The sequence below is a fragment of the Berghia stephanieae genome, chromosome 3, assembly GCF_034508935.2.
Source record: "Berghia stephanieae isolate SIO BIC M18660-M18661 chromosome 3, UCSD_Bste_1.3, whole genome shotgun sequence".
NCBI lineage: Eukaryota > Metazoa > Mollusca > Gastropoda > Nudibranchia > Aeolidiidae > Berghia > Berghia stephanieae.
In genome coordinates, this window is record NC_088362.1 from 66,103,159 (window position 1) to 66,122,350 (window position 19,192).

Below are 19,192 nucleotides of genomic sequence, written 5' to 3' on the forward strand. Positions count from 1 at the left end.
GAGTCATTCTTTCTTAGGATGTGCCCAATCCACCTCCATCGTCTTCTTCCTATTTCCTCTCCCACTGGTTTCTGTTGTGTTCTTTTCCATACTTCTTCGTTCTTAATTCTATCCATCCATTTTATTCCGAGTAGCTTACGCATTGGCATGCATCTGATTACGAACATCTGGAGAATGGATAAGGTAAAATGGATTGGTGCAATTAGGCAACAGAATAAGAACTGGAGACCAATCTATCGTATTTTTAGTCTGGGTTAAAAGTCTTTCCCAGCATATTGCCGTATCTGAAAAAACCAAAAAAAAAACACAAAAAAAAACAACAACAACAACCAAAAAAACAAAAACAAAAAACAAAAAAACAAACAGATTCTTAAAATTTGGGCCAGAAAACTCGTCCTTCAATTATCGATCGATTTAAATGACTCTCATCTTTCTCTCGCCGTACTCAGGTGTAAAACGAGTTCATGGACATTAACAGCGTTGTCTCTGTCGGGAAAAAAATGGTTATACATATCGACTTATCGTGTTGCTGTTGGATAGGGGCACATTGTTAAGCGCTTTGAGCACGCCCAGTGATTACTGCGATATATAAATGCTTCATTTTTCCCCGACTATGAGGGATATACTAAGATACTAAAAACAGACTATTCACAACTGACAATAACTGTAATAATTCATGACAGAAAGAGATGATTAACACAGAGGGAAATACCCTTCCCACTCTCCAAAGAAAAGAACCGTGTATCTGACTGGTTCCCTCTCAGTCAAATATCCCAGTATACCTGTCTACTTGAACATTTCAAAATCAGTAGCCAACACAAAATTCATCAGTTATAAATGGTACAATTTTAGGAATACTCCACGAATTAACAACAACAACAACAACAACAACAACAACAACAACAAAAATTCTGCGTATCTATACGTAAAATAAATGTTGTTGACCTACACCATTACGAGCTGGCAATCGACTAAGCTATCATGAGCGTGAACTGAGCAGTAACCTTTATAACTTTAAGGGAACATTTTTTTTCTTTCATTGATAACTGAGGGAACTTAAAAGAAAAAAATAATTGTTTTTTTTTCCCTCTCTAATACTACGGCCAAATTGCTGTGAAATCAAAATCCGTAATAATTCTTCCATTTCCGCTTGTCCGAAATTGTTACCTAATTTCCGTAACAATTACGGACGATCCGTAAAAGTAGGCTGGTATGTCCCAGCAGGGACTAAGACAAGATAAATCGATAACTAGGACAAGACAAGACGTATACATATATGCAAGTCTGACATCCGGACCCAATTATGGGCCTAGTTTCATTGTTGTAATGGACAATATTTTGCGTCATTTTTTTAAATTTCCATTACAACGATGAGCCCATAACGATTTGGTTATCAGACCTGCAAATAAGTGCACGCCGGACAATATCATTTGATAAGACATATTTATATACGAGAGGGGAAGGGCACAAGACAGAGCAAGAGTTCACCTCTGGCATAACATGCAGAATGTTAGAAGGTCTCATCAATTAGGTAAGTTGGTAGCAAGGTTTTTAGGAAGGTACGCGCTTACGCGCGTAGATAGGAAGTTCCGTAGGTAGAGTGTACAGATAGGTGTATATTATTATGTAGAAGGATATGTAAGTAGGTCGATGGGTCTGTAGGTATGTGGATAGTAAGCCACTGATCATAAACGGACATATTTAAATTAGTAATTTAAGTATAAATATACAAAACTCAATAAGTTCAGACATACACAAATTTCAACAAAGATAAGTAGCCAGTTATTATCACAGAATGTTTATTTCTTTATTTGGATCAATGAAAAAATTTGTATTAAAATCCTAGATATTATATCAATTCAATAAATATCTCATAAATAACTTATCACTTTTGTATTCCAATGCTTTGGTAAAAATATACGAAACACATTTTTCAACATCCCATCTTTTGAGATAACTTAAAATCACAGATTTTTAGCGACAGAATTGTGAAAGAAACTTCATGTATTCAAATTTCTGATCCTAAAACTTTAGAAATAGAAAGTATACACCTAAAGACAAGAGGATTTCATAACAAATAATCTGACACCTCAGAACAATAAATGTCTTTTAAAAATGTCATTTCATAGAAACAATTCAATACTTTTATAGAAAACAATATACACCCATCAACTGTCTAATTAATTAGTATTATGACTTGTGTAAAACTTTCAATAAGACATAGTCATCCATTATAATAATAATAATGAGAATAGTAATAATAACAACAATAATATATTGATCGTATCGAGGCACGAGGCACGTAGTCTAAGCGCGAGACAAGAAAAGACAGAAATACAAAAGTTGTGAGCATGGCAATAAAAAAACGACTACTTGAAACCATTTTTATTCTTTCGCGTGTTATCGTTATCATCAGTTGAATATAATATATACACATTTATACTTGAGTACGGTGAAACTTAAATGTTTTTAAAAATTACTATACTTTCACAAATCAATCATGCCTTCATCAACTCTTTTATGGTTTTCTTTAAGATATATATATATATATATATATATATATATATATATATATATATATATATATATATATATATATATATATACACACACACATACATACCTATATAAAAGAAACAAATTGTATGTATTCAAATCGTGTGTCTTCCTTGTCGAAAATCTAACAATTTGAAGGAAGGAAAACATTGGAGAAAAAAAAAAGAATCGAAATCTCTCCATTTGGGTACTTTTCTGTGAATGATTAACTCATTCACTTCCTTTTTCATAGCATTAATATCATTAAAATGTTGACAAGGTTTCAGAGCAGTGGGTAAACAATGGAAACCAGTAACCATTACAAAGAATAGAAAAGACCAGAAAAAGTCCTGATTTTATTGTCACCATATCACCAAGAAACATAGCTAAGCCTAATCCTAGTGTAAGTAGATGGAGCCCTAAGCGATCAAGAGAAGGGTAGATGGATCAAATGTAGAGAGAACGATAGTTTAAGTATAGGGATTGCGCTAACATAATAATTTGGAAACTGTCGTCCCCAAGACGTCGCTGTTCTTCAACTTCCTGGGAAAATAGCCATGACGTCACAATTTGTATATTTCAACATCTCAAATGTAAATGACGTCATTTATATATTTCAACAATGCGCTAGATCAAATGTAAAATCAACCAGTCCTATCATGGTAAATTTTCCATCCTCTTATCCCAAGTTGGCTTTGTTTCCAAATTATTCATCAATGATTCATCGATATTTTTGTGTCAATCAATTCGGTTGGGATTCGTTTGTTTTGCTTATGGTGATTCAAAGGCCATTCATCTATGACCATTTATATTAGCGTAACGTCAACGGAATGAATCCTAATATTAGTTCTCGATTTATTCTATAGAAAACAGATGTTCCCTCGTTAATACTTTTTTTTTCCATAAAAATAAGATGATAAACATGATGTTGCATGTTGACGTTTTTATAGCTGATCATGATAATCTGGTCACATCATTCAGACGGATAACCAGAACAAACTACAATCAATGTCTACGTTTTTTTCCTCAATAGCCAGAGAGGCTAAACTGTTGGTGGCAAACAATAATTAAGTTTTAAAATTTGAGTTCGAAAAAAAAAAGTCAAATACATTTCTCTGCAGTAAAATAATCGATAAAATCTTTCAACGTAATCTCACAGACCTAAGCATAAATAAAAAATAATAGAATAATATGTATATACAAGCTTTCTAGCCCCCAGCTTTCTCTTTATTAATATTCTTTTATTTTTATCCCGAACAATATTCATGAGTACCGTATCTGTTTAGTGTCATGTTAAGATTTGGGGGAGGGAGACAACGAGATTGGTTATAAAACAATGCTCTTAATGTGTCGTATTACAACACTCAATAAACACCCGCCCACACACAAACTCACACACACACACACACATACACACACACACATACACACACATCCATACATACATACTCAGTCCAAGGCAAAAACATCCAGGACCTGACAAGTTAAATTTCACAGCAGGAGGAATGGCAATGATTCTCTATACAAAATGTGATATATTATCATTGTCTCTATCCTTCACCCTCTCACCTATAATCATATTTTCACACACATTCACACGCTCTCCATTTCACTCAGTCCTTTCCACTTGTCATATAAGTCTCTCAGTGTTGTAACAATGTCTTCAAGACCTCACTAATTATAAGTAAATATTGAGACAAGAGAGATACGTGGTTATTTGCTTTTTGTATTTACTACTTAGCGATTTTTAACAAAATTATTCTGAAATAAACCCTTTCAAAATTTTAAATCCTAACCATGTTTATCTATATAAATATCAAATTTAATCTTGACCACCTGCTTCCGTCTCTGCTGCTGCTGCTGGTTCCGTTTCCGCCGCTGGTTCTGCAGGAGCTTCCGGTTCAGCCGTTACCTCTGCTGCCTCTCCCTCTGCTGCAGGAGTTTGCTCTGCCTCTGGCTCAGTGGCGGGCGGCGTCCCTGCAGGTGCAACATCTCCTTCTGGCGCTGGTGGTGCTTCCTCTGTCTTATCCCCCTCTGTATTCTCTCCACCCTGAAATAATAAAAATATATTCAAAAATCATCATTCAATGGACTGCTAAAGCAAGAAAAACATTATAAGCTAACTCTGATTATAAGACATCCATGCATTCGATTTACTACTGGGTAATGATAAAAATGTTAAAAGCTCGCCATTTTACAACTTTGTCTCTTCGCCGAGATTTAACGTATATCAGATGTGACTGCTTAAAAATAAGTTGCAGTATTGTCTTCAAAATATAAAAAAGTCAATATGATTACAAAGAGAATTTCCCCTCCAACCCCCCCCCCCCCCCTCCCCCATCTCCATTTCTAGCAAACGGTATAAATTGACAGCCCAATGTCCACTGATATCAACAATGCTTCATACTTCCAACAAGGATACAACACAATATATAAAGAAAGAGCATAAATTCATGCATATTTGACCCTTCGTATCAAAGCGTATTGTGTCGGGGTGAGGTAGATACTGGAAATTGAATGTAAATATAAAACTTGAGGATAATTTCTATTTATTGTTATGGTGGAAAATATAGATACTTTTTTTACATTTACATTGCAATCAACTCAAAGTTCCGATTTCTTATCAATTTAACTATAAATTCACTTTCAGAGGCCCGATTCATCCCGACATAATACCGTGTCAAGACGGTGGGTCACATGCAACATTTGAAATAACGATAGTTTATAGGTTCAAGAATTACAAGAATTCAAGATACCGAATTATACCAGAACTCATACTGAAATCAGTAAAGATTGAAACAGACTCCAAAGAAAATATTCAATATCCAAACAGTAAATATCAAATGAAAATAAAATTGCTTAAATTGAACAAACAATGAAAACAATAATGCCAATAATGAATCTCATTTTTTTAAACAATAAAATAGAACTAAACAAACAGATACCTTATAATAATCAATAAAAGAATATATATATATATATATATATATATATATATATATATATATATATATATATATATATATATATGTATGTATGTATAAATACAACGCATGAGACATGTACGAGAAGCAAAAATACAAAAATTCCATGTTATTTACTATGCATGCTGCATTGGCTGTATTATCTAACTATTACGTATACATCTATTGATGTATGATAAAAAAAAATATCACAAAGAAGCGACGACGATAAGGAAGCGATGATCATGAATTGTGATTTATATTTAGTTATAAAATGGTGGGATCTTATTTTCTATTCTGTTAATTTATCTCATATAGGTTAACTATAACAATTAAGAAGAAAAAAAGATAACAATGATTATGCCCCTCCCTACTCCTCTAAAGTTAATAATGTGATTGCAACACATTTTCTCAGTATCATAAAAGCAAAAGATTACTATTTACATTAAATTAACTTTTCACTGAGGCAAGACGGTAAATTAATGTAATGTTATCATTTCTAGGAAATCATCCCAGACAAGTGAATTTTGTTACGATTTGTCAAAGTGATGAGAAAAAGAAAAATATCATTTATTTCTACTTCTACATGTATACATAAAAACAAAACGGAAAATCTCTATTTCTTACATCGACCAGAAAAATTAACTAGAAATATTTTTTAATGAAAGGAGATGGGTTTTTTTCTGGCCAAAATGAGAAAATGCCAAAGCCATTGAGACGTTCTCATACGTTTGACGCTTCTTGGGACTTGAATCAGTCCAATATGGCTGTGGTGTTCTTGCTGTTGTCTTTCATTCTGTTCTTTGTTGATAGTTTTAGTTTCAAAAACTAAAAATCTTAGAGCTCGGTGTGGTAAAACGGTGGCACTCCCACATATCCACATTTAATCTGTTGTTTTTGTTTTTTTTTTTGTTTTTTTTTTTTTGTTTGTTTTTTTGTTTTTTTGTTTTTTTTTTTTGGGGGGGGGGGGGGTTTCGAGTGGCTTTCTGATCATATCCTGAAATGGGACTACTTTTTCTTCTTTTCTTGTTTGTTTGTTTGTTTTGCCTCGGCCTTAACCAGAGTCCTTTCCTGTAAGGGAGGCTGTTGGACTTGAGTAAAGAATTATACAATAATATTTATTCCTAAAAATAATCTCTCTATTCCATGAAAAAGTGGCCATTTCAGATAGGATTCAGTGTCGGTTTTGTGTGAAATTTTACTTGGCTTTGAGAGAGGCACAGGAGGCCACGATATCTCAGTTGGCATAGCTCTCGTTTTACACACAAAAGAACCGAGATCGATCCCATATGAAGTCGATATTTTTTTTTTCCGATCCCCATGTCCATTCAGCAGCGATTGGTTAGTTGGATTTGTTAGATCTGGCGAAAAGTACTTTGCAATAGACTCGCGTCCTATTCACTCGGGTCTTTGTTATTGTTTTTTGCCATCCGCGTTTATGAGTAATTCTCATTAAACTGTATTATTCAGACTACAAATGTTTAAAACTTTAAACAGTTTTGTGTGTTGGTTCGTTATATTTCCTTATGGCAATGGTGTGAGCTTCTTAGCCAAGCGCATACTATCTTTAGAAAGTTCGAAGTTGACGTCACTCAGGTCTTTGTTATTGTTTTTGCCATCCGCGTTTATGAGTAATTCTCACTAAACTGTATTAACCTGACTATAAACGATCATGGTTACACAAAGTTTTGTGTGTTGGTCCCTTATACTTCCGGATGGCAATGTTGTGAACTCCTTAGCCAAGCGCATACTATCTATAACATGCTGCTTTTTTTTTAAAGGAAAAAAAATGTAATGAGAACAGCTTTGGGCTAAAGACCCTTTATCAGCCAACAACATGAGTATTAATTATTAAACGGTGACATACAACACGTCAAGTCTGGAGTGACGACCAGTTAAAATGTCTGCAATGCGGTTTTTTTGTTTGTTTTTTTTTTTAATTCGATCACTTTCATGTTTTATATTACCATCTAACAATGTTTTCGTTCTTGGCTGAGGAAGGTCTTGATCCCGAAACGTTCATTTTAAAGTTATGTATTCGTTTTACTTCTACTTCTATGTTTATTGGTCTCTCAGAGGTAAAGTCATGATAATGTTAAATGTTAAGACTCCGACTAAGCATGTAAGCAGTTTTGGGTTGAATGCATTCTGTAAACTTAACTTAAGACTACAAAATTTGACAGATCAATTATTAATATAAATACGCTAAAATTATGAATTAATTGAATGAAATGTAAATAAATCAAAACAAGAATCTAACTGGTTGTCATACTAAGGGTTTCTCACCTCTTTTGCTTAGATAATTTTGTTAATAAATATGTTGTGCTGGTTTTTTAAACACGGTACTGTGAAGAAATTACATATTTAATGTTATATTTTGGATTGAAGTCCCTGACATATTATAACGACAGAAACAATAAAAATAGATTTTTTGATTAAAAAAGGGTAGAGCATGAGATTGTTGTTGCATGGAATACGAAGGAGGTTGGAAGGCATTTGAAGCGCATTGGTGGGGTGGTGGGGATGATGATGATGATGATGATGATGATGACAACGACAGACATTAAAATCAAATAGCCACCACTATGAAATAGAAAAGACCCGATTTTTCGCAAGTCGTTGTCAGGCCCGCGGCAAGACAAAAGAACAATAACTCCTCTGTCAATCCCACACGGGTAATTAATGAGTTACCGCCCTTGCCCTATCATTTCTACCTCTTGACTCCTCGAGTGCGGGTATGATCGGCGCGCACCATGTGATGTCAGCCCGTCCGTTTCTCACAAGAACTTTAGCAACGTTCCTCATTGCCCTCTCTTTTGTGAATGATGAGCCGTATCAATGTCGCCATGATTCATTGGGTATCAATGGAGTATAAATGGGGCTCACAACCACAGAGTGTACGCAATAATATTATCTTTACCGCTCACCTCCATCCCCTCGTTATCACTATCACCCTTTTCCCCTACCCTGCCTCTGTGAGTGTGTGTCTTTGCGCGTATGCCCCCCCCCCCCTGTTCAGTTTCTCTATCTATCTATCTATCTATCTATCTATCTATCTATCTATCTATCTATCTATCTATCTATCTATCTATCTATCTATCTATCTATCTATCCATCTATCTATCTATCTATCCATCCATCCATCCATCCATCTATCTATCTATCTATCTATCTATCTATCTATCTATCTATCTATCTATCTATCTATCTATCTATTTATCTATCTATCTATCTATCTATCTATCTATCTATCTATCTATCTATCTATCTATCTATATATCTATCTATCTACATTCATTACAGGTCGTACTTATTTATGTATCGTTTAGGTACATATCTATGTTTCTATCATAAATCTACTATATCAAACTTTTCAAAGCAGTTAACAACAAAATACAAACCTAACCTTAAACTTGTCTCTATCAATAATCTCAAATATAATACCATCTTTTTCATAGTAAAATTTTTTTTTTTTAATTTTAAAAGAAATTTAAAGCACACGAACCGTTTATTCCAATTAACAAATAATTCTTTCTAACGCAAGTTTCAAAAGGTTTATTTTGTTCAGAGAATATCTACTTCAATCAAGAATAAAAATCCAGCCACTTAATCAGACCGAGTATTACAATCGATGTGCATATCCAAGATAGAAATAAAATTACAATTATGGTACTTTCCTGATAGTCCAAATTGAAATTATTATAAAACTATTTATTTCAAAGTTCGCACACACACACACACACACACACACACACACACAATGTAACTATTAAAACCAATCAATAATTCGATTATAATAATTATTTCATAATTTAGAATTCCCGATTGCTTTCAGAATTAGAGACAGTAGCAATATCTTGAGGGGATGAAATCTTTAAACTAAAAGATAGAAAAGTGTGTATCATCTTCTCTTTTTAACCCTTGGGGAAAAGAATCTGAATTACAGGAGACACGAAATTATAACTCCCAGTTTTCATGGTCTCAGATGCTGTGATCTCAAGCGTAACCGAAGGAAAATAACTTGTCCTATAATGACCTGGATCGCAGACTCTTTATCAAACGAGTGCAACGGACGGCATTAAAAAAAATAATAAAAACACGGGCAGTATAGAAGTCAGATTTAGTTTATTAAAAGGCTGCGTAAGACTTGTTGATAATAATCAGGTTCTTTTCCTATTTCCATTTATGTACTTTAAAAAAAAGTTTGTCATTTTTTTTTCCTTAGTCATACTTGACAAAATCATTTATTGTTTCACATGAGGCATTTGTCGAAACGGGCATCACGTGCTTATCAAATTATTGGTAATTCTATGGGGAGATAATGAACACGTATTTTATAAGTTTGAATCCCAAAGACCCCCCCCCCCCCCCCTTCCACACACACACACACACACACACACACATCACACATGCACACTCAAACACTTCCACCACTAACACACACACACAGACATTACACACACAACTCACGCGGGCAAACACACAAATACACTAACAGACCCGCACTCACTACCAAGACCAGGAAGAAAATCACAACGCAGCGGTGTCATCTTACAACGCGTGCCGTGGTCTTTCCCACAAGAATTTCATCCACCTGTCTTCTGAGATGGCCTGTCCTGTCTGTCTCTGTTCATCGTTACGGTTGTTGCGGAGGGCGACAAAAGGCGGACGTCGAAAAGTCATTGTTAAAAGCCATTCTGCCATACGCAGACTATACAATCTTAAAAATAGTTTTGCCCAGAAACATCAAACGTCATATTTTTCGACAGATTTGAAAAGACACCCAACTTGTCAAAAACAAAAAAAAATAATTTTTTTTAAAAGAAAGAAAAGTATATAAATAGATAATAAATAAATAAATAAATAAATAAATAAATAAATAAACAAAATAAATAAATAAATAGATAAATAAATAAATAAAATATTAAACTCGACTTCAAAGAAATATCTTTCACACATTATTAAGGCTGAATATAGGACACATCCTTTAAATGATTAAACAATAGCTTATAATTGCATAATCTCAAATATCTTGTTATGTATCAGTTACAGACAATTTTAAACACATTTTTCAAATTAAAGAACAAATGCCTTAATATTGCAATGTGAAGGCGAGAGTAACCACTATAGACTATTATAGATAAACATCAGATTTGTAAATCTTTTGCAGGTAGATGGTCGTTTTAATCAATCGAAAAATGAAGTGAATTTTTTTCTGGCGAAAGGTTTTGTTAGTTTTGTTTTCTTTTTTTTTTTTTTTCTTTTAAGCATTTTGTCAATGAACAGCATCATTGATTTGATTGTCATCATCGTTGTCACAGCGTGGTGATGATTGCTGAATGATTAGATGATTGAAGGGTTGATTGTCTGGGCGGATGATATTGACGTGGGGTGTGGTGGGTGATGATTAAGGAAATATAAGATGAAAAGGAAGGGATTTGGTTTGTAATTATATGCAGTGTGATTTTTATTTTGTTATTTTGAAGTTATTCAATATTGTGTGGTGATAATGCTAATAAAAAATATAATATTGAATAATGTTATAACGGTTAGTTGACTCTGTGAGGGCGAAAATCACTGATTGAATGATTGAACGAATGAATGAATGAAATAATGTATAAATGAATAAATGACTGAATGAATGAATGATTTAATTAATTAATGAATTGAATTAATTGAGAAGGAGATGAGTGATAATTATTATATAAACGTGTATCGCACTGATAGACGAACAGATGAGATAAATGGAAAACGACCAGATGGATAATATATCAAGATAGGATTTGACTGCTATATTGACAATTATTAACAAAAGAATATTATTCTAGAGGAAGAGAGAGAGAGAGAGAGAGAGAGAGAGAGAGAGAGAGAGAGAGAGAGAGAGAGAGAGAGAGAGAGAGAGAGAGAGAGAGAGAGAGAGAGAGATTTAAGCTATGTAGTATTTTATTTTCGAATAAGGTTAAAGCTAAACAGGAAAGTAGTTGCGAACTTCGAACTATACTTTGTGAAGATCTTTATAAGATCTGACTTCCTCTTTCATGCCAACATAGTTACCCTTGGTTATTGGGAGAGGAGGGGGAGGGGGAAAGGGGAGGTGAGGTGGATGCGCTTTCAACATTATATCAACAATTTGTATTCAAGGAGGCAACAAAAATAATGAAACCGTGAAGTTCTATGAAGATGTGCATTTTAGAATTTTAAAAGAAAACACAACATAATATCAACAATGTGGAATCATGCAACATTTGAACAAGAGAAAATAAATATATAAAGTCATGCCATGCCGACATTTATGATAGGAAAGCACAAACCGTGGGAAATCAACATTCCATTTTCTTATTTCTTTTCATTTACTTTTAACTTCCAGAGGACAACCTGCCTATCTCTGACCAATCCCCCCCCCCCCCCCCCCCCTTTCTGGCTTGTTTTATGTGGAACATATTAGGAGATGGTGAAACTGAATGGACAACTTTTCTTCCTTTTCCCCAATTCATTTTTTTTTCCTTCCTCTTCACTCGTCTCCTCTTCCTTTTTCTCTGGATTGTATAATCCTCATGAGTATATTCACAGAAATTCAAGAATATTCCAAAATCTGGCAGCAAGTAAAATCAAATATTGTTTCGTTTTTGTTGTTTCTTTCTTTTCTTTTTTTTTTCTTTGTTTTGTTTTGTTTTTCTTTCTTTTTTAATCAATTATTCATATCCATCTCACTTTGAAGTTCTTGTCATATAGTGTTGATGCCCCACAGTGTTTGTAAACAGGATTCAAATTTTGTCGATTTCCACAAACGATTTATATTGGCATAATACAACGAGCGGCATGCAAAATAAAATAGAATTAAATAAAATTTGAGGTTGAATACCTGATTCGATTATTGGTCCTGTTGAAAAGGATTTGGGAATTTTTGGTTTAAAAACAAAATCATTTTTTTTTAATGTAGATGAATTTAATCTGAAAATTCCAATGAAAAAAAAAACAAAAAAACAAACAAATATGATAAAATATTTGAATAATCCGTAGTAATGTGTTGTGTACGAGTTTGTTATAAAAGTGTTGGATTATAGAAGACTCGTTGTGTTAACCTGGTCTTATGTTAAAAGGAACCAAATGAAGACAATTTTAATTCAAAATGGTCAGAGGTACAAAACCTACAGTTTATGCAGTACAAGAAATCATTTCTACTCTCCTTAATGGGATCTAAAACAACTCAAGGTCGTAACCAATTACGTGGGCCTGGGTGTGAAAATGAAAGTACAGTGATAACTAGCCTTAAATCACAATAAAATATCTAAAATCAAAGAGAGTAAACGTTCTTTCTTCTTTTTATCCAAGGTAGTGTTATCCAGGAAAAAAAATCTTTGGGAACATGACGTAGAGGAGAGAAAATATTATTTTCATTTTTTTGCAAAAACACACAAACGGGTCAACACACTGGAATACACATGACGTAGGAGGGTGTTTAAATTATATTCAGTGAAATATCTTCTCATAATCATTTATTACCTCGGCATTGACTGTTGCTGGTGTAGGTTCCTCTGCTGCGTCTGAAGCAGGTTCTCCTTCCTTATCGCCAGCTGAAGTTGTTGGTCTGACCTCAGGAATTTCCCCTAGTGATTTGTAGATTTCTATGCGATGGGCAACAACCTCGCGTATGAGACCATCAAGCACCATACGACCTTGTTCGGATCTATTGAGCTCTTCTGTAACTTGTCCCATGAGCCATGGTAGGAAGCCTTGTTCAACATCTGGTTGAAATTTTTGAACAATACTTGTTACAAATGTTCTGACATTATCATATTACACATGACAACACAATGGCGGAAAATTGGGCGAAAAACTCGTTGTAAAAAGTATTAGTACAAAATTTAAAACACATCAATATTGGACAGAACTTTTAGAACACAGTATAGAAGACCATTACTATCAATGTTATACCTCTACAACTATACAAGCTTTTATGCTCCTGCCTGTGCGAGTGCGTGCGTGTGTGTGTGTGTGTGTATGTGTGTGTGTGTGTGTGTGAGTGCGTGTGTAGAGGGGGTGTGGAGGGGTGCGTGTGAGTAAGAGAGAGTATGTCTGGGTTTTCACAACTGTTATGGAACGTCATCTTCATTTAGATGTTTATATCATTTATCATTTTATTTTTATATATTGTTATTTTAATAATGTATTTTTGTCTATTCATGTATTGTATTTTTAATTTCAAACATTGTAAACCAAATAACAAATTGCCATGTGATGGGAATACTCGCACACCAACACAAAAATTATTTATTACAACATGTAAAAACACTGTGTTATGCTGTCAACCATGCAAATAAATATACGTCGGTAACCCTTGCCTATCAACATCAAAATTTTTTGTAGACAGCTTCAAAGTTTTTCACTTGTAAATTTGTAAAGAAGAAAATAAATATTTTACGAGAACAAGTAAGTTACATATGTCTAAAACATAATTACATAATCTTAAAATAACTGGAAAAGGGGGATAAAACATAATTGAATTTCTTTTCTTTATGAATCTAATTTAGAAGGTTTTTGTCATGGTCAGGAAGGCGGTGTTCTCTCATAAATTTTACTAAACAATAACAATTAACTATACAGTGCATTCAGTAAAATGCTTTGAGGGCATACTTTAAATTCAAGAAGTAATTTCATAAAGCAGTTGCCTTATAAATGTTGATTTAAGCAATACGAACAGCAAATGCTAGATATCATCTCTGTGTGTTATTCCGATTTCTGTTCCAGTCATAAATTATCATTGAGAAGGTTTTAAAGGGAGCAAATTGAATTCTTGAATTAAAAGAGAATAAAAAGTATCTCAATTTTCAACGGTAAATTTCAGAACTGTCTTCAATAATGACTCACCTCTCTCAACAGGATCATAGAAGTAGCCGTTATCAGACAAGGTGCCGAATACAGATGGAACCAAATCAGCCAAGTAGCTCTGAGCAAATGCACGGGCAGCAATTTTCTCTGCTGTTTCTTTCTCCTTCCTGAGAATCTCACGCTGTTGTTTCATCCTTCTCTCCTGCAAGGGATATAGTGTAATGAAATGATTCCAAGAGTTAAGTAATGATTTTCACATCAAATCAAGCAATCAATTTAGCAATGACGCAATTACATCCTCTTTTCATATAAATACGAAAATTTCTTACATATACTTGAAAGTTTGGGTTATAGCAAGGTGCTAAATTGGATAATATAGTTAATATTTCATTATTTTATTTCTAATAATATAATTATCGTCATCATTATATTCTCAACCCTGCCCCTTCCCCCCCCCCCCCCCTCTTCTTGTGCAGGTTGTCATATGAAAGCAAGTCATCTTAACAGTTTCACAATGTAAAAAGTTGTACTTTTTAGTCACTGAATACAATAATATTAATTTTTAGGTAAATTTCCTACCTTTTCTTCACGATGCCTTCTCTCTTGTTCCTCAAGTCGCTGCTGTTCAACAAGCTCTGCATTCCTCAGTTCCTCAAAGGCACGTTGTTGCTGCCTCAGATTGGCAAGCTCCTCTTCCTCCATAACTTCAAGTAAAGATTGTTCCACTGTTTTACCCACCAAAACTTCTAGGATGGGTTTCACTTCCACATCGAAATCAAACAACTGAAAACAAAATTTTAAAATGCCATTGTCAGTCTTTAAAATCTGTCTACGTTTGTTTTTTTTTTGTTTTTTTTATTTTGTTTTTTTTTGTAATATATAAACTGTTGTAAAGATTTTACAACTGAATTTGAAGACAAACGTTTAATTGATAATAAGGATAGATTTTGAAAATAAGCTTAAGATAATGCCATTCTTTGAAATAGATTGGCAGTTTAAGAGGAAATTGTTCACAATATTCTAAAGATAGCTTTGTCTCAAAAGGATGAATTTATGGAGAAAAAAAACATTTAGACTACAATACATTTTTAATGTTTTATTATAATTGAATTTCAGTATAAAATGTACTAGAATCTCTTTTTTTCTCTTTTACTTCTCTCTCCAGAACTTCTATTTAACATTTTTATTGAATTTATATTTTGCAAAGAATGTATTTGCCATATTATATCAATAAGATGTTAACCAAATATATTATGTCCATGTATATATACCACAATCCATAACTCTTCACTTACATCGCCCTCATAAATCTGTGTGTGCACGTCTAAGCCTGTTTTGGCAGGAATGAAAAGTGGGGAAGGGGGACGATCCAAAAAGGCATCGGTCTGGCATTCCTGGTCCGCTTCTTCAACACGATCGCTCAACTCCTCAAGGTATAGTTCTGTCTGTACATCAATGTGCTTGCGGCCTTCCACTGGGTCAGGAGAACGAGGTCTAAGTTGATCCTTTGCCCTCTTTCTTGCAATTGCCCTTCTGCGATTTTCTTGCTGCCTCTGTATCTCAATAGGATCTGGCTGTGCTGTCTATTTTTAAAAATAAAAATGATAGAGTTACATGAATATATTAATTTATAAGATCAGATAATTATTCTCTATCAACAAAAACCGTGAGATAACGGTTTTATGTTTAGAATGTTTAAAGAATGAACACATGTTTTAGAAATAATTCATACAAATTCCCAAGGATTACAACTGAGTATTGACGATGGTTAAATATCTATTTTACTTCTAAAAAATGACAATCTATCAGAAAATGTTTGCTGGCACTCACGGCTGGAAGAGTGTGCTGGGCATACGTGTTGCCTCTAACAACACGTCTGTCGTACATGATGTTGCCATATTGGATTGTTCCATCTCTGTAAAAAGAAATATAATAAAATAGATAAAAATAAAAGACAGAATTCCATATTTATTTGGTACAATTCTAGGATGGAAATTTCACCATACAAAATGCACTTCACAATGTATCATTAATTTCTTTTGCTGGCCATATGGAATAAAATTTCCATTTCATTTAGTATAAGTCACCTGTTGGAAACTTTAAAAAACTGGCACTCTTAAAAAAGATGTCACTGCCTAAAGCCAAATATTTATTTTCACCTTAACTAGCAGAGTGGCATGTAAAATGTCTTTTTCAGGAATTCAACGTTGAGGCCGGATATTGCAATAATTGCCATTATTTTAGTCACTGACGAATCTAAACCTTGACTGGATTTGTTATGAGATTATACACAATTAACCATACAAGCCACATATGATACCATAAAAAATCCCATTGAAGCTTGTATAACGGTGAGCTAAATCTTACTAATATAGCATCTTTTCCATAGCATTATAAGTATAAGGTTTAGGTGAAAATCATTTTTTCGAAAAAAAAACTTCAACCTTTAAAAAAATATACGAAAACAAAACAAAACAAAAGTCAAACTTAAGCTTTTATATAGGGAAAAATTCATTCAATGTGTTCAAATTACTTTATAAGGGGTCCCACGCCTACAGCAAAAAAAAAAACATACAAGACACGACTCCCGAAAGGTCCTGTTACAATTTATTTGGCAGCCAAAACACTGTTACAAGCCAGTTACTTATTTTACACCTAGTGCGGTTATGGAATTGAGTTACGAGTCTTCTCTAAGGATTCAACTTTGTGCCGTTCATAGCGAGATGTGAACCAGTGACCTACAAGTCCAAACACAAGTGTCATACGGCAAGACCAGAAAGCCACATTACCAGGGAATTGAGATAGAAGGTGAGATACAAGTTGAATATGCAACTGTGGTCAACAATTACAACAATTATGGTATACAATTGTTTAATTCAGTCTATTTCAATTATTCCTTATCTTCATTTAGAGTATAGATAAGAAGTTTTTAATCCATCTTGCACATTAAATCCAATAAGAAGTCTAACAAAATCTTTTTAGTCATCTATCATGGAACTGGAACAGAAGAGTGTAAAACAATTTGCATGGTTTTTTTGTTTGTTTTTACTATAGGATGGAGTTGTTATAGATTTTATATGTGCATATGTATTCAGATATCTCTACAATGCACGCATGTAAACATCTACTAAACAACATCACAATCAAAGAGAAATAGTAAAATGTCAACAGATGATAACAGTAAACGAACTTCTCAAATAAAACTATGTTTGCTTCAAAACATTCATTATCATATAACATGCGAAAACAATTATTTCAATTAACAAAACAATTGGAGAATCAAATCACAACTGAAAAAAAAAAAACATCGAAGAATTCTGACGTACCCACATCCGCATCTAGTCCTGAACCAAACATATTAATGAGCATTAAACCAGAGGAGTATATACTGTTGGTAGAAATGTTATTCATTCACCTTCATCACGAGTTACTATTCCTTAAGGAATTTATATAATTTTAGACAAATAAAAAAAAAACAGTAGGTATAATTTATTAATTTTGTCTTATTCTAACATTTTAGGTAAGTGTTATGAATCGAATCTTGAAATATGTATTGAAAAGTGAGTCAAATATTGTAAATCACAAAAATAAGTATATAACTATGAATGAAAAATTATGCTTACGTCAGTTTAGCTTTCTTTTGATTTTGATTTGCTATCACTACATTTAGATTATATGTTATAACATCATAATTAGTTATTTCTACAATTCAAATCCCTTCAAACTAGTTTCACCATAAACGTTTAAGAATCAAATAACATTGGTATCCAAGCTGTGCAGTTTGAATTCCTCTCAGGATGTAGTTTAGTTAACCAACAGTTTCTTTCACCTTCAATTTACGATCAATTCAATCTGCATATAGATATATTAAAATATAACATCTCGAATCAGTTCTGTAGTATTACCTTCATCACAAATATGTAGAATTTAGCACAAATGGACAATTATTCAGTTGATAAATAAATATAAAAGATGGTGACTTACGCATTTTGTGTGGCTATCGTCTCTCGGTATTTCTTTCGTTGTGCGACAGCTCTTGGCTGACTTGAGAAGGTATAAGTACCTTCTGGTTTTTGGGGTAGAACAGTTGTCATTATTGCCTAACACTCAATATTTTTTCGAATATATCAAAGCAAAGGGCATCTAAAACTCTTTGATTTCTTCTTCTCGAAAGCAACCCCTCAGCGCCAAATATTTACGTCGGTATCCTGCTTAGCAACCACGCTGAAGATTACTTCCGCAGTCACCACATAAGGCACTTCCTGTCTGGGTCATTTACACAAATTTTAATGGTTTGTGTAAAGCTAAAACGAAAGACACACATTGAGAAACTAAACGAGTCGCAAAAAAAAAAAAAAATAATAAATAAATGAATAAATAAATAAAAACTACTAGTATTAACTAAGTAACCTTTTTGACGAGCCTATGAATAAATTGTCATTTTTTAAATCGTAGACTCGTCAAAAAGGTTACTTATTTACATTATTTACTTGCGAATTCATTCGACAATTTATTCACTCGTGACAATTATTTGTTAATGTATTTATCTAAAGAATTATCTTTTCTATTAATTTATTAATTCATTTACACGCTCTTAGTTCATTTGATTATATTAAGACGTTTTATTTCGTGCTTTTAAAAAAAGTCATAGCTTGATAAAAAAAATAGCATTCTATTTTCTTGGCAAAAATGATAAGTTTAGTCTCTCATGTATCTATTTAATTGCTCGTTAGGTTTATTGATGGTTTATTTATCTATTAATTTTTTAATATCGATTTTCCTGTTGTTTTTCCTTCAAAATTTGCTGTTCATTCGATTATCATTGTCTGCTTTATTTATAAATAAACTTATTGCACTGAGCATGA

At 33.3% G+C, this 19,192-nt stretch overlaps 1 protein-coding gene across 4 annotated transcripts; it reads right to left on the reverse strand.

The window, feature by feature from the left end:
• Positions 1 to 1,778: 1,778 nt before the first annotated feature.
• LOC144968232 (radial spoke head protein 3 homolog) lies at positions 1,779 to 18,572 on the reverse strand. 4 transcript variants are annotated; one of them, XR_013644548.1, is made up of 9 exons: positions 18,312 to 18,572; positions 16,158 to 16,242; positions 15,623 to 15,910; positions 14,907 to 15,110; positions 14,367 to 14,529; positions 13,002 to 13,243; positions 12,361 to 12,378; positions 7,785 to 7,843; positions 4,458 to 4,585 (listed from the first exon to the last, which is right to left on the reverse strand). XR_013644548.1 is itself a non-coding variant. In XM_078906379.1 (8 exons), exons 1-7 carry the CDS (start codon positions 18,419 to 18,421, stop codon positions 7,832 to 7,834), a joined length of 1,104 nt encoding a protein of 367 aa, XP_078762505.1. In that variant the 5' UTR covers positions 18,422 to 18,572; the 3' UTR covers positions 1,779 to 4,585; positions 7,785 to 7,831. The 4 variants fall into 4 exon arrangements, 3 of the variants coding, with proteins under 3 accessions (XP_078762505.1, XP_078762504.1, XP_078762506.1); XM_078906379.1 differs by lacking the exon at positions 12,361 to 12,378 and having other exon boundaries at positions 1,779 to 4,585; XM_078906380.1 differs by lacking the exon at positions 7,785 to 7,843 and having other exon boundaries at positions 4,451 to 4,585.
• Between the last annotated feature and the right edge of the window lie 620 nt (positions 18,573 to 19,192).

What these genes read in the sequence shown, in the direction of transcription:
- LOC144968232 (XM_078906378.1), bottom strand. Translation starts at nt 18,421, where the DNA reads ATGACAACTGTTCTACCCCAAAAACCAGAAGGTACTTATACCTTCTCA. An exon ending in CCCAGCACACTCTTCCAGCC is followed by an intron (nt 15,911 to 16,157) that starts GTGAGTGCCAGC and finishes TTTTAAAAATAG; the next exon opens with ACAGCACAGCCAGATCCTAT. An exon ending in CTATGATCCTGTTGAGAGAG is followed by an intron (nt 13,244 to 14,366) that starts GTGAGTCATTAT and finishes AATTTCAACCAG; the next exon opens with ATGTTGAACAAGGCTTCCTA.